Source organism: Sminthopsis crassicaudata, chromosome 1, assembly GCF_048593235.1.
Source record: "Sminthopsis crassicaudata isolate SCR6 chromosome 1, ASM4859323v1, whole genome shotgun sequence".
Taxonomy (NCBI): domain Eukaryota; kingdom Metazoa; phylum Chordata; class Mammalia; order Dasyuromorphia; family Dasyuridae; genus Sminthopsis; species Sminthopsis crassicaudata.
Window position 1 is genome coordinate 69385153 of NC_133617.1, and position 18879 is coordinate 69404031.

At 43.7% G+C, this 18879-nt stretch overlaps 2 protein-coding genes across 4 annotated transcripts in view; one reads left to right on the forward strand and one right to left on the reverse strand.

Moving 5' to 3' along the window:
- Positions 1-211: 211 nt before the first annotated feature.
- NDUFB7 (NADH:ubiquinone oxidoreductase subunit B7) lies at positions 212-5615 on the forward strand. The gene is made up of 3 exons (XM_074310351.1): positions 212-736; positions 3378-3546; positions 4974-5615. Exons 1-3 carry the CDS (start codon positions 625-627, stop codon positions 5059-5061), a joined length of 369 nt encoding a protein of 122 aa, XP_074166452.1. The 5' UTR covers positions 212-624; the 3' UTR covers positions 5062-5615.
- A 102-nt stretch (positions 5616-5717) lies between these two features.
- The window catches only part of TECR (trans-2,3-enoyl-CoA reductase), a 39303-nt gene continuing 26141 nt past the window's right edge, over positions 5718-18879 (reverse strand). For 2 of the 3 annotated variants that reach the window (XM_074310326.1, XM_074310335.1), the window contains exons 2-14: positions 13010-13060; positions 12172-12256; positions 11038-11089; positions 10154-10198; positions 9895-9998; positions 9687-9802; positions 9092-9197; positions 7405-7477; positions 7257-7300; positions 7058-7115; positions 6761-6849; positions 6365-6410; positions 5718-6102 (exon numbers count right to left, since the gene is read on the reverse strand). In XM_074310326.1, coding sequence (XP_074166427.1) covers positions 5975-6102; positions 6365-6410; positions 6761-6849; positions 7058-7115; positions 7257-7300; positions 7405-7477; positions 9092-9197; positions 9687-9802; positions 9895-9998; positions 10154-10198; positions 11038-11089; positions 12172-12256; positions 13010-13060 — 997 coding nt within the window. In that variant the 3' untranslated portion in view covers positions 5718-5974. The remainder of the gene's footprint in view (positions 6103-6364; positions 6411-6760; positions 6850-7057; positions 7116-7256; positions 7301-7404; positions 7478-9091; positions 9198-9686; positions 9803-9894; positions 9999-10153; positions 10199-11037; positions 11090-12171; positions 12257-13009; positions 13061-18879) is intronic. The other variant, XM_074310343.1, reaches the window with a different exon arrangement.

Consider the following 18879-nt stretch of genomic DNA (forward strand, 5'->3'; position numbering starts at 1 on the left):
GGTTAAGTGACTTGCCCAGGGTCACACAGCCAGGCAGTGTTAAGTGTCTGAGATCACATTTGAACTCGGGTCCTCCTGAATTCAGGGCTGGTGCTCTATCCACTGCGCCCCCTAGCGGCCCCATTAGACCTAAGTATTAATCATTTAGACTAAACTTAAAAGTATGTGCGTGGGGGCCGCTAGGGGGCGCAGTGGATAGAGCACCAGCCCGGAAGTCAGGAGGATCTGAGTTCAAATTTGATCTCAGACACTTAACACTGCCTGGCTGTGTGACCCTGGGCAAGTCACTTATAAAAAAATGAGGAATGGCAAGACTAGAGCCACTGGGAGGAAGACGTTTTCTTGCTTGCTCACTCTATGGTTAACTATTCGTGCTTGTGCTTGAGCTTGCGCTAATGCCTGTCCTGGTACCTGCTTTTCTCTCGAGATTCTCAACTGCAGGCTTCCAGACGTCCCGCAAGAGGGCGCAAGCGGAAAGCACTCAGGTTTCCCCCGCCTTTATCGTGGGCAGCGAACTAGGACAGACTATCCCGGAAGTGATAGCTCTCCGAGCCTAGAGCTTCCGGGGCGGGAGGGGAGGCTGAGGTGACCCCCGGAGCCGAAGCCTCGGGGACTGCAGCAGCAATGGGTGCCCACCTGACTAGGCGGTACTTTATGGACGCGGAGGTGGAGCCCGACCCGCTGCAGATGCCCACCTTTCCCCCGGATTACGGCTTCCAGGGACGCAAGGAGCGAGGTGAGGGCACCGGCTTGGGGCTGAGGGAGAGAAGAAGTCTCCCGGCGTCCAGTGCGAGCCGCCGCGGAGAAAGGGTCTGGGACCCCTGAGGCAGTCTGGGGGCGCTGGCGAAGGGAGGAGGTGCCCGGGAGCCGCGTGGACCCCGGCTCTCAGGCTTCTACTCCGGTGACCTTGGGCCCATGGCTCGCAGTCACCTCCGCCCGTAAAATGAGAGGCTGGGCCCGATCGCCCCGAGGGCCTGCCCCGATCCGGGAGCCCCCCGTGCCCAGCTCTGCGTGTCAGGGAGCGTGCTAACTTCCACCCGTAGCTTTCACCTCGGGAAGGCTCCATCGTCCCTTGGATGGCCGCCTACTGAAGGCTTGTTATGCACCGGCCTGTGGGGAAGGGAATGGAATAAGCTCTTACATAGCACGTAGCTCACAAAGCTGTGTGCCGGGCATAGTGGAAAAGGAGGACGGAGTGAGCATTTATATAGCACCTACAGTGTGCCGGGCATAGTGGAAAAGGAGGACGGAGTGAGCATTTATATGACACCTACAGTGTGCCGGGCATAGTGGGGAAGGAGGACGGAGTGAGCATTTATATGACACCTACAGTGTGCCGTGCATAGTGGGGAAGGAGGACGGAGTGAGCATTTATATAGCACCTACAGTGTGCCGGGCATAGTGGAAAAGGAGGACGGAGTGAGCATTTATATAGCACCTACAGTGTGCCGGGCATAGTGGGGAAGGAGGACGGAGTGAGCATTTATATGACACCTACACTGTGCCGGGCATAGTGGAAAAGGAGGACGGAGTGAGCATTTATATGACACCTACAGTGTGCCGGGCATAGTGGGGAAGGAGGACGGAGTAAACATTTATATAGCACCTACAGTGTGCCGGGCATAGTGGGGAAGGAGGACGGAGTGAGCATTTATATGACACCTACACTGTGCCGGGCATAGTGGAAAAGGAGGACGGAGTGAGCATTTATATGACACCTACAGTGTGCCGGGCATAGTGGGGAAGGAGGACGGAGTAAACATTTATATAGCACCTACAGTGTGCCGGGCATAGTGGGGAAGGAGGACGGAGTAAACATTTATATAGCACCTACAGTGTGCCGGGCATAGTGGGGAAGGAGGACGGAGTGAGCATTTATATGACACCTACACTGTGCCAGGCATAGTGGGGAAGGAGGACGGAGTGAGCATTTATATGACACCTACAGTGTGCCGGGCATAGTGGGGAAGGAGGACGGAGTGAGCATTTATATGACACCTACACTGTGCCAGGCATAGTGGGGAAGGAGGACGGAGTGAGCATTTATATGACACCTACAGTGTGCCGGGCATAGTGGGGAAGGAGGACGGAGTGAGCATTTATATGACACCTACACTGTGCCAGGCATAGTGGGGAAGGAGGACGGAGTGAGCATTTATATAGCACCTACTATGTGCCAGGTACTATGCTTGCAAAGCACTTTTTAGAATTATCTCATTTGCCTATCACAACTCCTCTGTGAGGTAAGTGCTATTATTGGCTCTATTTATAGCTGGAGGTTGTTTAGGTGACATGCCCAGAATCATACAGCTAATAATTAGAATAGTTTACAGCTAAAATGTTCTATATGGATAAACTTCTCTTTTCCAGACTAAACATCCTCTGTCCCTTCAACTAGTCTGAATAGCTTTCCCTTGAGATGAAATTATTCATTCTTTACCCCTTTTTATATGTTCCAGAATTTTCCCACCACCCTATTTTTTATACTTTTATCCTTTTTGGAAAATTATGATATTTGCACCTCAGTCGAGTAGCACTTCTCTTGTCCTCCAAAGACTTCTAAAGTTGACCAACAGCAGCTCAGAAATTTAACTGCTAGTTTTGTGTAACTGGGACGTAGAATGGCGATCCATTGTCATTGAACTCACTGAGGGCAGCTAATCGATGGCCCTTTTAACTATTTGGGATTTGTTCTGGGTGTGAAGGATCAATTGTTATCAGTCCCATCCACTACAACTCATGAGCCTTCTTTAATATTTCTCTCCACTAAAGTAACTTTTTGAAAGCCCTCTTTTTCTCTGCTATCCATTACCAAGTTTCAGTGTATTTTGAGTTTTACCTCTACTGAAACTGTTTTAAGAGTGTTATACCATTTTCTTTATTCAGCTATCCCATCTTTGGTTCTAATAGATCTTCTACCTTAAAAAAGATTTTTTTTTTTTTAAATCTACTGTGGTCTCTTTTAAATAGCTTCTCCTTTCTTCCCCTCAGAATTGTTTTATATTTTGATACTTTGTTCTTCCTCAGATTTCCTTTAAAATGTTTATCCAACATCTAAAGAATATCTAGCTTTTTCTGGTTTTTCTGCCTTCTGATTCTGTGGCAATCACTTCCCCCCAGTCTCCATCATTTCTCTTTCTACTTTGGTGCCTCCTTGTGCTCAGAATTAGGTATAGAACAGTTCTCCCTGTCACCTTCTTTGCAAGGAGGCAGATTCCTATTTGCTCTCCCTAGTGAGGGAGATCAATGGGATGTGAGCAGCATAGTCAGGGAAGTTCTTTGAAGGAAATGGAGGAAGAGGGCCTTGAGTAAGGAATTGAGAGAATGGGGCAAGACCCCAAGCTAAAGCCTTTGTTCTGGTTCTCTCATGGGTGCAGTGATGGTGGCCACACAGCAGGAAATGAATGATGCACAGCTACTGCTGAAACAGCGGGATTACTGCGCACACCATCTCATCAGACTACTCAAGTGTAAGCGGGACAGTTTTCCAAATTTCCTGGCCTGCGGCCATGAGAAGCACATGTGGGACCTCTGCGAGCACCAAGAGTAAGCTTCATCACTGTTGTACCACAAGCCCATCACCCTCATCTCCTATCTGTCCCTTCTTGAGCCAACTTATTCTCTCTACTCCCCAACCCCTATGCACTCCCATGCTGGAAACAAAGGCCCAGGTCCCACTCCCATATTGCCAAATACGAGTAAAGCCTCATTCCATCTATCCTACCATACACTAAGCAAAGACAGTTCTTGTCCCTTCTTCCCACTTCCTTTCCCACACCCTTAAACCCTGAACACCAGGAATAAGTCCATAGCTACCTGCCCTACTCCCTACCCTACCTCCTATCTCCTGTGAGAAATAATATTAACAAGGAAAAGGAGAAATCGATGAAATCAATTTGACAAGCACAGAGGAAATAGATGAAACTTGAGAAAGGGAAATGGAGGCCAGATTGTGAAGGACCCCCCCCCATTATCAGCCTTATAGATTTGAGTCTGATACTTTAGACTAATGAGAGCGATTCCTGCCCAGACGAATGATGTGATCATAACTGTGATTTACGAAGGTGGCTGAAGATGTATGTTGGAGAGGCATTGGAGTTGGGGAGACTGGTTATAATGGAAACTTTTTCAATAGCCCAAGTGAGAGATGAGACCTAGTTGAAAATTAATGTATATAAGTAATTCTAAAAATAACCAATACTTCAAATCCTAAGATGGGACCATTATCAGAAATTTGCTGATTGAAAGGAAGATGAGGAATTCAGCTTCATGTTAAGTTTCAACTCTGGCAGAATCCTAGAAATGTCCAGGAGATAATTGGAAATGCAAGTCCCAAACATGAGGAAGTTGAAGGCTGGACATTGAGATTAAGAAAGCTTTGGGAATGGTACAGTCCCATCATTTTCCATTTTAGCAGATCTAGTCTTAAGATGATGACATACTTGATACTCTCTCCCCAGCACATAGAACCTGTTTTCAGGGATGTGTAGGAAGACATTGCCTAACCAAGGAAAGCCTAGAACAGCTTTTGGGAGCCCCGGCTATGACAAACTTAGGTGAGGTTAGACCCAATAGAAAGGAAAGGGTGGCTCCTTGGAAATGAGAGGGATTTGCTTTGGACTGGAACCCTTGGGCTTTAGTCTTAAAACTCCTAAGGAACTATAGACTAGAGTTAGTGAGCCAGGCTAAAAAGTTCTTCCTTCTGCCTTTCAACAGCCTTTTCTTGTTTCAAAATAAGTCCAACTCTGAAGAATATTAATTGGTTTCTGAATTACTCCACATACTTCAGAGTGGCTGTCTTATGAGGGAGAGGTGCTGCTGCTATTTGACAGACTCCAAAGGAGGAGGAATCCTTCCTGCTCCCCAAGGTGGGGGTGGGGGGGGTCATGTCAGCAGGGAACATTGGCAGTTTATGAGCCTGAAGGTGAAGCGGCCTTGATGACAAGTCTGACCCATTCCCATCTGTCTCCTAGCTATGTGGGCCGCATGAAAGAGTTTGAGCGAGAACGGCGTTTGTTGGCAAGACAGAAGCGGCAGGCGAAGAGCAAATCTTCACAGTGAAAATACCCACGATTATACTAAGACCCCAGCTCTGTCCCCATAATCATGTACCAGCTGGAAAAATAAATACTGTTTTGAACTTCTAGGCCCCTTCAAAGGCCTGTGTGTGCCATCATAAGCACCACCTATCTGTATATTGGGGCCTCAGGGTCTTCTTTGACCAGCTCCCAACTCTCACTCCCTTCTCCCCATCTTGCTCTCTCTGGTGCTTGAGGCATTTTGGGTAGAGGCAAAGACACTCAGGTAGGGTATGCATGGCCCCTGAAGTCTGTACTCTACCTAATAACTGTCTTGAATTTTACAATTCTGCTTTCAACTATACCATGATTGGAGGAGCCTTCTAGCCAGCACCCATGTTTACCCATTTGTGTCTCTTTTAACTTCCTCAAGCTGGGTAGGCATCCTAATTTTCTTTGATTCACAAAGCAAACATCTTCAGTGAGCTGAATGAGGCTTCTGTGTAAAACTTGTATAAACATAGACTGCAGTCACACAAGATTAGGTGTCTGTACGTACCCTCAAGAGTTAAGCTATTAAAAGTGTATTTCACCAGGTTTCTTTGGGCTTATGCTTGCCTCAGCACTAAGGCTATTTAGGCTCCTATCCAATCTTTTCCATAGTGGCTTTCAGCAAAGAATCACTCAGAGCTCCTGGAATTAGAATGAGAGTTTTATTCCTGTAGCCAGAAAACAAGACCCTCAAAGACCAGTATCCCTCCTGCAGAGCCCATGTTATGTTTGAGTCAGGAAAAGCGGGGAGAATCAAGCCCTCTGTCCAGGCAACAGCTAAACTGGCTCCCAGGGTCAGGGGAGGGCCTAGGAAGAGAGGATGGGAGTCCTGGGCCCTCTCCTACCCTGGGCACAGAAGCAGGAGCCAAGAAGCTGCCCAATAATCATCACTCCAGGGAGGTGGGTTATAGAAGGAAAGGGATGATGGGAGAACGAAGTGGGGGGTAATCTCGGAACTCTTTCAGATAGCTTCGATGCTTCCCTTTGGCCCAGATGGTCATTTGGATGAAGCCCACGAGGGAGAAGAGAGCCACTGTGGAGGAGAGAATGAGAGGCAAGAGTAAATGGACTGCTATTATTTTGGAATTTATAAGTCAGGAAGGCTTTTGGTTCTGCTTATCTGGTCCAGCCCTTTCATTTCACAAATGAGGAAACGGTACCAATAACACAAAGGCAGTAAGAGTTCTTGAAGCCCAGATTTCCCCCCCCCCCCCTTGCTGGAATAAAGAGTTCCTTTGCTTCCCAGGTCTAGCCTAAGTTTATTCAAGGGGTAAAAAAAGAAACTTAAGTCTCACCTGGGAGGCACTGGGTCATGATGGCAAACCCAATCCAGGACCCCACCTATGAAAGAAAAAAGGGTACAGTTAAGACCTGGTATCCTTGCCCAACATGTGATCCTTATAGACCTACTCACCCTCCAAAGTAACTAGAGACTATGATCTAGGTGAGAAAATAACCTGGAGCTCTTGGTTTCTAGTGCAGGCCAAAAAGTCTTGGCCTGATTAAGGCCACAAAACAGAAGGGGAATAGATACTGTTTGTTCTTGACTTAGTGAGCTAAATGTCTCATTTCTGGTGTTTCTGAGATGCCCCATTCTACAATCCAGTACCCAGGACTCCAGAGAGATAACCTAAAGCTGGCAGAAAAGAATCCTGAATCTAACAAATACAGATATTGAAGGGGAGAGTTACCTCATATGTGTAATTGGGACATGACACCAGCAGGAAAAGCCACGTAAAGGGGTTCTTGGTTGGATAAGGTATCTTCCGGGTCTTGGAACCTATAATAGAGTGTAGGCATAATATCAGCCCTAGATAGAAAACTTGAAGGGTCCTTATAGATCATCTAGCCCAGCCCCATTTATTTTACAGATGTGGGAGAGGGGCTCACAGAGGTTATATGATTTGTCCAAGGTCATTCACATCACCAGCAAATACAACCTGATGCACTTAGCAAGTACCTACTGTATGCAGACAACCAGTACTCACCTGCTGGGCGCAGATTCCTCAGAGCGATGTGAATGGAGAAGTTACCGAGCTGGCAGAGCTGGGAGAAGGCAATAATTAGACAAGGTTCTGGCCTCCAAAATACCCCCTTCCAGGTGAATTCCATATTCCCCCCCCTTAATCCCCACCAAACACAGACACACTCTTTCTCCAGATCACTTGCTCCCAAAAGCTCCCTTACCACAAAAATTCCAAGTGCTAGTTTCACCTGTTGACCACCATATGCTTGAGAGGGAGGAAACAATAGAAGAAAAAGGGTGAATGTCAGCTGAAAGGGCCAGCAGATTCCCAAGAGTCCCCAGGGATAGAGCAGAAACTGGGCCACTCACTTGGGGGAGTGTAGAGAGGGTGGTTGATATAATAGGCCATCCAGGCAGCAAAGCCCCAGTAGTAGGTACAGTTCTGAAAACAGGAAAAGAACCAACTGGTTAGAACATTTGGAACTTCAATTTTATAAATAAGTTTCGATTCATCTATAAAATAGGGATGATAATTCTATCTCATGTCATTGTGAGAAAACTATAAAGCTTTAGAGAAGTAAAGGACACAATTAGTGTCAGAACTGTTGTTTGACTCCAGTGTCCAACCAGACAGAGCTCAAGAGCCACTTGGCTGTTTCCAAGAATCCCTGTCCCTGCTCTGCTGCACAACAATGTACTCATCCAGCACCCTCAGAAGCAGTCCCTTCTCAAATTCTCAGGACACTGACACCAAGTTCTAAGAAGCTCCTTTGAAGCTTTCCCTCATTACTCTTGATTTTTCCCTGTAAGGCTAAACAGAAACCAGTCTGATTCTTCTGCATGAAAACCCAATACTAGAAGATAGTTAGCCTAAGTCTTCTCTTCACTCTTACTAGCCCCCATCCCTTGAAACTCATTTTTATATTCCAGGCCCATGGAATGTTTGTTAGTTGCATAACATTATATATATGAGGGGTGACCAGTGAATGGATGAGACTGTGACCTCATTTTTGAAAGTTATGCTTCTGTTAATGCAATCCAAGATTATAATAGCTTTTGGCAACCATACTAGCCCACCAGGGTTATTAACTAGGTGACATAGTAGATAGAATAGGCATGGAGCAAGGAAGATTCATCTTCATTCATTTAAATCTGGCCTCAAACACTACTAGCTATATGACCCTAAGGCCCTTTAACCCAGTTTGCCTGTTTCCTCATCTTGTTAAATTAGCTAGAGAAGGAAATAGCAAACCATTCTAGTATCTGCTATTAAAAAAACAAAAACAAATAGGGTCACAAGTCATCAAACATGAATAAAACAACAGCAACAATGACCAACAAATTGTTGGCTCATGTTGAGCTTAGAGTCCTCCAAATTCCTTGCTTTATTTCTACAGGTTCTCACCCAAACTTCCCCCATCTTATGCTTGTAAAATTAACTACAGCATCCTGCTTTCTCCCCCCTCCCCCATGAAAAAATAGAAAAGAGATAATGCTCACTATTGGCGCAGCTTTTAAGTATACTTTCCTCACAATACCTCTGTAGGGTAGATAGTTTCCAGTATTATTAACATTTTATAGATAAAGCCAAGAGCTAGGGGCTGACTTCTCTCAACAAATACATGTCAGAGCAGCCCCTCTAATAAATTCCAAACTGGCCTATGCCTAGGGAAGTGAGTATAGGACTGAAAAGAGAAGGAAGCAGACAAGCTCCAACTAAAGGATGCAAGGAGCCAGCAAAGCAATATTGTCTTGAGTCTGAGGAGAGATAAAGGGCAAGTTTCCCCTAAGGAGTTCTGACAAGGTCTACAATAAAGTTTCAGCTTTTAATGAACATGATCAGCAGCACTGAAGCCTCTGAGCTTCAGGGCAATCTAATTGCCAAGACCACAGCCAACTGACAGGATGTTCTCCAACATGGCAGAACCCTAACAAAGTTCCATACCTCAAGGCCAACAAATCCCTATTTGGCCACGTGAAAACATAGTCTTCTCATATAGGAAAGAATCAAGGCATAGTCTCAGTGCTTGCCCCCTTCCCTCTACCAAGGACTAACCTTAAAGATGTTGCGCAGGGGCATTGTTCCATGAGAGAAACGATGAACAAACAGTGTTTCCAGTAAGCGCTTGATGTAGTGGAATGAATGACAAATACAGGCAAGACTAGAGGAGGAGGAGGAAGAGAAAAGAGGATTAGCTCATAACTATAGGATCCCATATCCCATTCCACCCCCAGGCCCTGCTAATCATAAGACAAGGAAATCACTGAATTGGAATCTATGAAGTCAAGAATCAAAGGATCAGAGCTGGACCTAATCTTAAAAGATTTCAAGTCCAACCCCCACAATTTATAGAAAAGGCACTGAGGACCCCAAGAGGATGAAAGATTTGCCCAACATCCCAAAAGTGGCAGTAAGTAGGAGAGCCAGGCCTGGAAGCCAAGCCTAATTCCAAACCAATTCCACCACATCGTCTCTCCAATGACGCCATCCAGACTGATTCTTGAGTAGGAGTCTCTTTATCCCACTGCTCCAGCAAGCCCTCATCCAGACCCTCCAATGAGGGGTAGGAAACCAGGGAAAAGAGGAAGATGGCAGGACTGGAAATATGTCCCTGAGTTGGCCCATTCCCCTGCCCAAAAAACATACTCACTGAACCACAGTGTGCCGGCTAGATGTGAAGTCATATTTGTGACCATAGATGAAGGGTACCCGGAAGTAGAAGAGTAGATAAATGAGGAGAGGGCCAGCATACTCTGTCAGGAATACCTGGGCAGTAAGGAATGTAAGTAAAGGATAGGAAAGGGAAGAGGACTACATATTGGGGTAGGGCCTCCATAGGGAAAGAGCATGAATCTCACCGTCACCCAGCTGATTTGGGCTCCCAAATCCCGGAAGTAAAGTGTGGCTGTGGTCCCCACAGGCAAGTTTTGCAAAATGTCCTCATCCTTCAAGGACTTCCCCTCTGTTTGAGAAAACAGGAAAAGAGAACCAATAAAGGTGAGAGGAGGACCCACAAGGATGAGTTCTCACAAGTATTTGATGAGACCTCTACTCCAAAGGCACTGTGATGGATAGTCAGGGGAAGAAGATGGGTTCCCTATAAAAGCATTTACTCACTAGGATCCAGCCGCAGGGACTGCCGGGCAGCATACCACTGGGGATCTAGGAAAAGAGAAACAGAGAAGATAAAAGACCCTGTCCTAGTAATCTTATCACTTCAAGGAACATTGCCTTAGGGTGGCCCACCAAAGCTTATAACAACCCTATATATCCCACATACCCCACACATCTCAGCCAAGTGGCCAAGCTTTCTGCCCTGTATTGCTTAAACTCCAGAGATACTATCATATCAGCAAAATATACCCTAACAGGAAAAAAGGAAATTATTCCTTTTTTGAACAAGTCCTAATTCCAACTCATCAATGATTTATCTTTGCTTAAAAACTGGAGTATTTCAAGTCAATCCAACATTTTGAGGATTAATACATTCATTTCTGTATTTACTTAATGTTTTTTTACCACACAGTAACTATCATGAAAGCAAGAAATGTCTTTAAAATAACACTGCAATATTACTAACCACACAGGAGGGAATTATCAACCAATAAAAAAAAAATCATTTTCACAGCAAGAATAGGACTTTAGTTTGTTTTTTTCTTTCATTACTTTGCATTTCCATAACACTGGTATATTCTGACTTCTAATATTGGTTCCCAATTCCAGCCTAGCCTGCATGCTCCTAAAATAAGTGGTATCTACTCCATCACTACCAACAAATGAAGTTTAACAAGGACCAAAGAGAAGCAGTAAACCATAAAGTTTTAACCCAGTGCCTCCCCATCATTGCTTCTCCTTTGGAGTCAGTTTCTGGAAGGTCTTGGTTTCCTCATCTGTAAAATGAGGAGTCTGAACTAGACCATGAGGGCCCCATCCAGCTCTAACAGTTATTCTTTGAGACTCCTGAGAGTTCCAGTGCTCCCCTCTGGGGCCAAGATACATACGTGATTTTGTGAAGAGGTTCTTGATCTCAGCAATGGTGGCATTGGGTTCCACCTGGGAAGAAGTGTACCAGGGGAAGCGTTAGCTCTGGCATAAAGGCAGTCCCAGGAGCCATGATCTCACACCTCTTCTTAAGGGTGTTGGAGGTGGGGAAAGGGTAAAATAAAGGGACTTCTCTATGCAGGAAGAAAGGATCAAAGCAGACAGCCAGGCAAAGGGAATGTCTCCTAGAGGAAGGGTGCCAGCTCAAGCTACTACTATTACTACCCCAACCCATCCCGGGGTCTTGCTACTAGTTCTATAGCAAAGTATAAGAGTGCCTTGTCCTTAGCAAGGAAGCAGAAGCTAAATGGGAGAAATCATAAGCCTCAAAACTCAGGAAATAATGCTTATAATAAGATGGCAACAGGTCTATTGAGGATCAGCAAAGACCATGAACAGATGGGAACCCCAGAGTATGTAGCTCTAAGAGAAAATATGGACAATTCTGTTCCCCATCCCAGGTTCTGCCTTAGCCACTCTGGCACTAAAGCCATCTTAAGTTTTGCTCACTCAGCTTTCTCTCATAAAGGTTAAGAGGAAGCACAGAGAATCTTATTCTTCCCAAACTGCAAGCTTGGAGAAGAGGAGGAAATAGAGGGAGATTCCCATTAAACCTTTCTTGCCTTAAGCAAAGGTACACTCACTATTATATCCAATATTGTAAGAAAGAGAAAATTTCTCTTCCAAGGGCATAGACCCTTCAAAGATATGAGAAACAGATAACAAACACCTGCAGGTGGCACTCTTGCCACAGACAGAAATATTAGATTGGCAAAGAAGCCCTAAACCCTTCAACCAACAGGGAAAATCTGTCTAAGTCACAGCTGTCAGAAGGGATTTAAAGGTGTGAAAGCTCTGGGTGAAGGCTGATAGAGAGGGCTAAACACCTCAGGGGACATGTACCTTCTTAGATCTAACAGAAAAAATAGAAAATAGGTTAAGATTCAAGAAGCTGGGTATTCTTTGAGAAGATCCAGATCACTATGTGAGCTTTTATATACTTAAAACTATTTCTTCTTCCTCCTGACAAGTAACAGGTATCAATCAAACCAAACCCTCACTCAAAGTTTAAAGGACAAGATGGAACTGAATACCTGTATTTTGGGGCTCATCCTCTTTCCCAGAGTACAAAAGAGCTTCAGGGACACCATCACATGCATCATCACTAGGGGTTTGGACCTGTCCATTTTCCAGATAGGAAATGGGAGGCAGAAAACCTATTAGCTGGTCACCCATCACTCTGAATGGCCAAGCTTACTAAATATTCTATAGTGACATTGATGGGTACTGCAGCCAACAGATATTAAGTACCCACAATGTGCAAAAGCCCACAGTAGAAGGCAGCAAAAAAGTCAATTTGGAGAGGTAAACATGGCATAGGGGAAAGATGATGGGACTTTGGGTCAAAGTAATAGGGTGGAAATTCTGGCTCTGCTACAAAATATCAGTAACCTTGGAAAAAGCTGTCTACTCATCTATAAAGTGAAGGGATTGGACAAGATGATCTATGAGATTCTCCAGCTTTAAATTCCATGATTCTGTGGCTTGTCTGTACCCCTTCTCCCTCACCCCCACCTCTCAAAAGCCATGCATATACCTCAATGAAGGACTACATTCTCTCCACCTCGGGGTATGGCATGATTTCCAGAAATAAGACAAAAGTGAGACCTCATGCATTTATAGTTCCACTTAACCTGTACCCTCTATAAAATTCTCCCCTTTCCCCCTGCCCCGCCCACTGCCTTGGGAGATAAGTCTCTTACTAGTCAGTACACAGAATGAGCAACAAGAGTTGAGGAGGAGGGTATGAGAAAAATAAGAAAAGGTATTGAGGGATGTCCTGCAGCCATGGCTGAACCAGAGTTCCCAAGGTTCCCAAAACACCCACCAAATGGGTCCCAGAAGTCACTCAAGAAAGAGGAGTCTCTTTACCTTATCCAGGAAACACAGCTTCTCCCGTGTCTTGGCATCCAGAATCTCCACCTCAAAGAAGAGAACAGCCTTTTTGGGTTTCTTAGTGGCTTTTGGTGGAACAGGTCGGGGGAGGCTGTTTATGCTAGGGGCCATCCCCTGACTGGCCTCTCGGGCCACCAGGTTCATATCCATGCTGTCAAGCCTCTCCACTCTCTGCCACTGGGGAGTGCTCTTAAGCAGATCCACTTCCAAGAATATTGGGGAAGGGGTTGAGGTGTGACTCTAGCTGTTAAACCCAGATACCAATCAGCTTTTCAAATCAGCCCCCAAACCAATTTTCCCTGCGCAGAAATGCCTGTATGACCCAACGCCTAGAGTCCGATCAAATTCTGCCACGGTGCTGGGAAGAGAGCTGGTCCCTGATCCCAGCACTGCCAACTCTCCTCCCAGATGTAATCTGATCACGCTTAGACATGGACCATTACTGTTTTCAGCTAAATATAAAATGAAGTCCTGATAAGCTCCAAGGCCCTCTTTTTGAGAGAACCCCAAAAAGGACCCATGGCAGGATGGTTCCTATGTCTCCCATGGGCACCAGAGCAAGGAACCTTTGGATTTAAGGAAGGGACAGGTAGGAAAAAGGTATCACAGATTCCCAAATGTGCCATCAACCTACTCTTTTCTGAGTTGCCAAAGCAGGTCCTATTTACTGTGTCCAGTCCCTATTGTATGAGGACACATATAGATGTCAGGTAGTTTAAAAAGCACTATTTCTTGCCTTGCCAAATGGTAGCTACCACATTCCTCCTAAACAGGAAAATAAAGAATCAAATGCATAAACACAATACCTGGGCCAGCAGAAAGACTTCTAGATGTGGAGTAAGACCCCACCACCACCACCAAAACACTTCCTAGCTACATTATCCTAAACAAAATGCTTAACTTCTCAGTTTCTTCATCTCCAAAATGAAGAGTCAGACAAGAAGATCTGCACAAATCTATGATCTTATGATCTCTGGAACACATTTGGAACTTGGCACATTGCCTACTCTCAACCCCTAGATTCTTTGCCAACCTGATACCCCAGTTTCTTTTTCTCATGGCTACTTATGGGATCAGGACTCAATCAAATTGCAGGGCTACATAGGGGTGGGAAGCTAAACCATGAGCCAGGGCTCTACCAGCTGCTAAGAAATCCTAGCTATTCTGAGAATCTTTGAGATGCCAGCATCCATTTCCCCTTCAGCTCCAGACACTTTGGATTATTTTCCTTGAGCATTTATGCTCCCAAGAAGGTGACAGATTCCTGCAATCTCAGGTCAGAGACACATGTCATCCATAGATCAAGTTTAAGCAAGTTAACTCAAAAACCAATTTCCTTCTTAAAAATAAAAAATAAAAAATAAAAAATAAAAAAGTCTAAAGTCAAAAGCAATATGAGTGAATCAAAAAGTATCCTGGACTTTTAAGTCAGAACAGACTTGAGTTTAAATCCCATCTCTGACATTTACCAGTTATAAGGCTGTGATCAAGTCATTTAACCTCTTTGAGGCTGTTTTCTCATCAGGAAAAATGGCAATTATATCAATCATTTGCTCTACCTAACTTCACAGGTTCCCTGTAAGTAAAATTAGCCCTTTTGTTAATCTATAAATACTACATAATTGTGAGCTTATAACTACTAGAAAGACTGCTTTCAACAATATCAAGAGCTTACCAAGATCTGTGGGTAAAGGCCCAACTTCTTATCCAGTACTCAAGCCCTCCTGTCTATATCCAATCTCAGGGTCTAAAAAAGGAATTTAGAGCCCAACTCATATTTGAGTAGGAACCTCCTGAAAAATGATATCCTCAAGTTTTGGGAATCCGAACTCCACTTGTCTCTATTGCACTGTTCTTCAATCTTTCTTCCCACTACAGCCACCAGTCTCTTCCCTGACTCCCCTCAAAAACTTGCATTTTCCCACCTCCATGCTTTTGTTTCAGATCAATCTTTCTCTTCCATCTTCTCTCAAAATCCTAGAAGTCTTTCAAGATAAAGCACAAATAAAAATGTCTCTTTTGTGGAGGCAAAAAAATTGGAAATTGAGTGGATGCCCCTCAACTCAGGAATGGCAGTATAAGATACAGTATCTGAGACCAGATTTGACCTCGGGTCCTCCTGAATTCAAGGCTGGTGCTCTATCCACTGCGCCACCTAGCTGCCCCTGATACAAGACAATTCCAAAAGACTTGGAATAGAAAATTCCTTTCACATCCAGAAAGAACTATAGTGACTGAATGAAGTTCAAAAAATATTTTCTATATAGAAAATTGACTCTAATATATAAGAAATCAAGCCAATCTCCAATTGATAAATGGTCAAAGGATATGAACAGACAATTCTCGGATAAAGAAATTGAAACTATTTCTAGTCATATGAAAAGATGCTCCAAATCATTATTAATCAGAGAAATGCAAATTAAGACAACTCTGAGATACCACTACACACCTGTCAGATTGGCTAGAATGACAGGGAAAGGTAATGCAGAATGTTGGAGGGGATGTGGGAAAACAGGGACACTGATACATTGTTGGTGGAACTGTGAATACATCCAGCCATTTTGGAGAGCAATTTGGAACTATGCTCAAAAAGTTATCAAACTGCATACCCTTTGACCCAGCAGCGTTGCTATTGGGTTTGTATCCCAAAGATATCTTAAAGAAGAGAAAGGAACCCACATGTGCAAGAATGTTTGTGGCAGCCCTCTTTGTGGTGGCCAAAAACTGGAAACTATGTGGATGCCCATCAATTGGAAATTGGCTGAATAAATTATGGTATATGAATACTATGGAATATTATTATTCTGTAAGAAATGACCAACAGGATGATTTCAGAAAGGCCTGGAGAGACATATGTGAACTGATGCTGAATGAAGTGAGCAGGACCAGGAGATCGTTATCGTCAACAACAATACTGTATGCTGATCAATCCTGATGGACGTGGCCCTCTTCAACAATGAGATGAACTAAATCAGTTCCAATAGAGCAGTAATGAACTGAACCAGCTACACCCAGCAAAAGAACTCTGGGAGATGACTATGAACCGCTATATAGAATTCCCAATCCCTCTATTTTTGTCCGCCTGCAAAGTCTGTTTCTTTTTGTACAGCAAAACAACTGTTTGGATATGTATACATATATTGTATTTAATTTATACTCTAACATTTAACATGTATTGGTCGACCTGCCATCTGGGAGGGTTGGGGGAAAGGAGGGGAAAAATTGGAACAAAAGGTTTGGCAATTGTCAACATTGTAAAATTACCCATGCAAATATCTGGTAAATAAAAACTATTTTTAAAAAAATGATAAAATAAAAAAATAATATTTTCTTGTTTGCTTTTTTTTTCTCTTTTTTTTTTCCTTTTGTTCTGATTTTTCTTTCACAACATGACTAATATGGAAACAAGCTCTAATAGGTTTTGTAGGTATAACCTATATTAGATTGCTTGCTGTCTTGGGGAGGAGGAGAACTCACAATCTTAACAAAAATGAATGCTGAGAACTATCTTTACATTTAATTGGAAAAATAAAATATTATTGAAATTTTTAAAAAAGATAAAAGCACAAATCTGACTTCTTCCAGGGAGACTCCATCTCTCCATAGTAATTTGTCTCTTTTATGAATTCCTTTAGCCCTAGCTACTGTTCTTGCTCACTAAGAACCTGTCACATAATCAATTGATAAATATCATTAAGCACCTATGACTGTCTTTAACTATGGGAATACACCAGGCAAAAGACAATCCTCTGCCCCAAGGAACTTTAACAGGAGAGATGATAAACAAATATATGTAAGGCAAGCTATATACAGAATAAATAGGAAATAAGTAATAAGAAGAAGGTGTTGGCATTAATAAGGACAGGGAAAGGCTTCCTGCAGAAAGTGAGATTTTTAGCTGAGAATTAAAGGAAGCCAGGGAGGTCAACAGTAAGAGGAAAAAGGAAAGCTTTGGGGGAAAATTAGTGCCTGGAGCTAAGAGATGGAATGTCTTATTCATGAAAGTCAGCAAGCAAGATTAAGGACATGTTAGGGAGTAAGATTTAAGAAGACTGGAGTATTAGGAGAGGATTAGGTTATGAAGGACTTTGAATTCCAAATAGCATTCTGTATTTGATATTGAAGACAAGAGGAAACCACTAGCCTATTGCATTGGAGGGGTGGGAGTGGGGGAGAGGGGAAAGGTTGATGTAATATGATTATACCAGTACTTTAAGAAAAAACACTTTTGGGGCAGCTAGGAGGTGCAGAGCACCAGCCTTGAATTCAGGAGGACCTGAGTTCAAATGGTCTCAGACACTTAACACTTCCTAGCTGTGTGACTCTGGGCAAGTCACTTAACCCCAGCCTCAGGGAAAAAAAAAAAAACAAACAAGAAAAAACACTTTTAGTGGATGAATGGAGGATGGACTGGAAAGGGGAGACACTTGAGATAGGCAAACCTAGCAGTAGGTTATTGCAATAATCCAGACCTGAGTTCATGGAGGTCTACACCAAAGTGACGGCAGTGTCAGGAGAGAAGAGTATGTATTCTAGAAATCAATAGGCCTTGGCAACAAATTAGTTATTGAATATATAAATGTTTACTGATTCAGTGTGTGACAAGTTCTTAATGAGCAAAACAGATGTTAGGCTAGAGGAGCTCCTTGTTTTTGTTTTTTTTTATTTTTTGAGAGGCAATTGGGGTTAAAGTGACTTATCAGGGTTACAGAGCTCTAGTAAGTGTGTGAAATTACATTTGAACTCAGGTTCCTGATTTCATGACTAGTGCTCTATTCACTGTGCCATTAAGAGGATGAGACAAGAGAAACTCCTAAGACAGACAAATCACTATGGACTAAGATTGGGTCTCCCTGAAGAGGTCAAACTTGTGCTTTATCTTGAAAGACTTTGTGAACAAAGGCATGGAAACCTGCCTTTTGAGAGGGAGCAGTAGAGACAGTGATAATAAGGAATCCAGGGTGACTACTCAGTTTGAGGAATTGAGAAGATAATGTTGCCCTCTACAGGAATAGGGAAAGGTGTGAAGTGTGACTTAATAGGAAAAGGTTCAGTTTTAAATATACTTTAAAATGACTACAGGACATTCAAGTTGAGGCAGCTGGAGATGTGACATTAGAGGTCGGCAAAGAGATTAATTAGATTAGGGCAGGAAAGATAGATTTGAGAATCATCAGCATAGAAATGTAAATTAAATCCATGGGAGCTGATGATGATAAAATAATACAGAGGGAGAAAAGGAAAGCCCAAGACAGAATCCAGAGAGACACTTACAGTAAAAGGGTGTAAACTGGAAGAGGATCCTGCAAAGGAGAGAGAGGAGGAATAGAGAGCCAGGAGAAAATGGTATCCCAAAAACCTAGAGAGAAGAGTGTAATATTCTCTCTAAAATGTAATATTCTCTGTTGAGATTTCCTCAGGGTCTCTGGGAGCAGCCTTCATTTCAGTTCAGAAGTAATCACCACAAGTGCAGCCAGGGATTAAGGTCCAAATCCTTTATTGTCTCTTTCCGAATCGTGTCTCCTTTCCTGGGGGCCGTTAGCTTTCTTAGAGGCCTATCTCTCTCCTTGATTCCGAGAGCTTGAGCTCCTGCCACCAGACCTTTCTGCCTCTGCCAGCTTCTTGAGGTCCTCCTTGAATGTGTCTTGGTTTCTGTGGGGGAGGCAGGAGGACTGCCATCACAGTCTCTGTCTTCACTAGTTCTGATTCTGGCTGTTTGTTTGAACTTATATACTCTCTAATCAAAGGTGTGAATCTTGTAGAAGTATAGTAAGTACTAAGTACATGTGCTGAACTAGAGAACTGTTAAGCACCATGCTAAATAACCATTGTCTCTATTAATTCCA

Bases quoted from the DNA above. Each gene is read 5' to 3' on its own strand.
- NDUFB7 (XM_074310351.1), top strand. From the start codon at position 625: ATGGGTGCCCACCTGACTAGGCGGTACTTTATGGACGCGGAGGTGGAG. The intron at 737-3,377 runs GTGAGGGCACCG...TCATGGGTGCAG, and splicing joins CCAGGGACGCAAGGAGCGAG to TGATGGTGGCCACACAGCAG. The intron at 3,547-4,973 runs GTAAGCTTCATC...TCTGTCTCCTAG, and splicing joins GACCTCTGCGAGCACCAAGA to CTATGTGGGCCGCATGAAAG.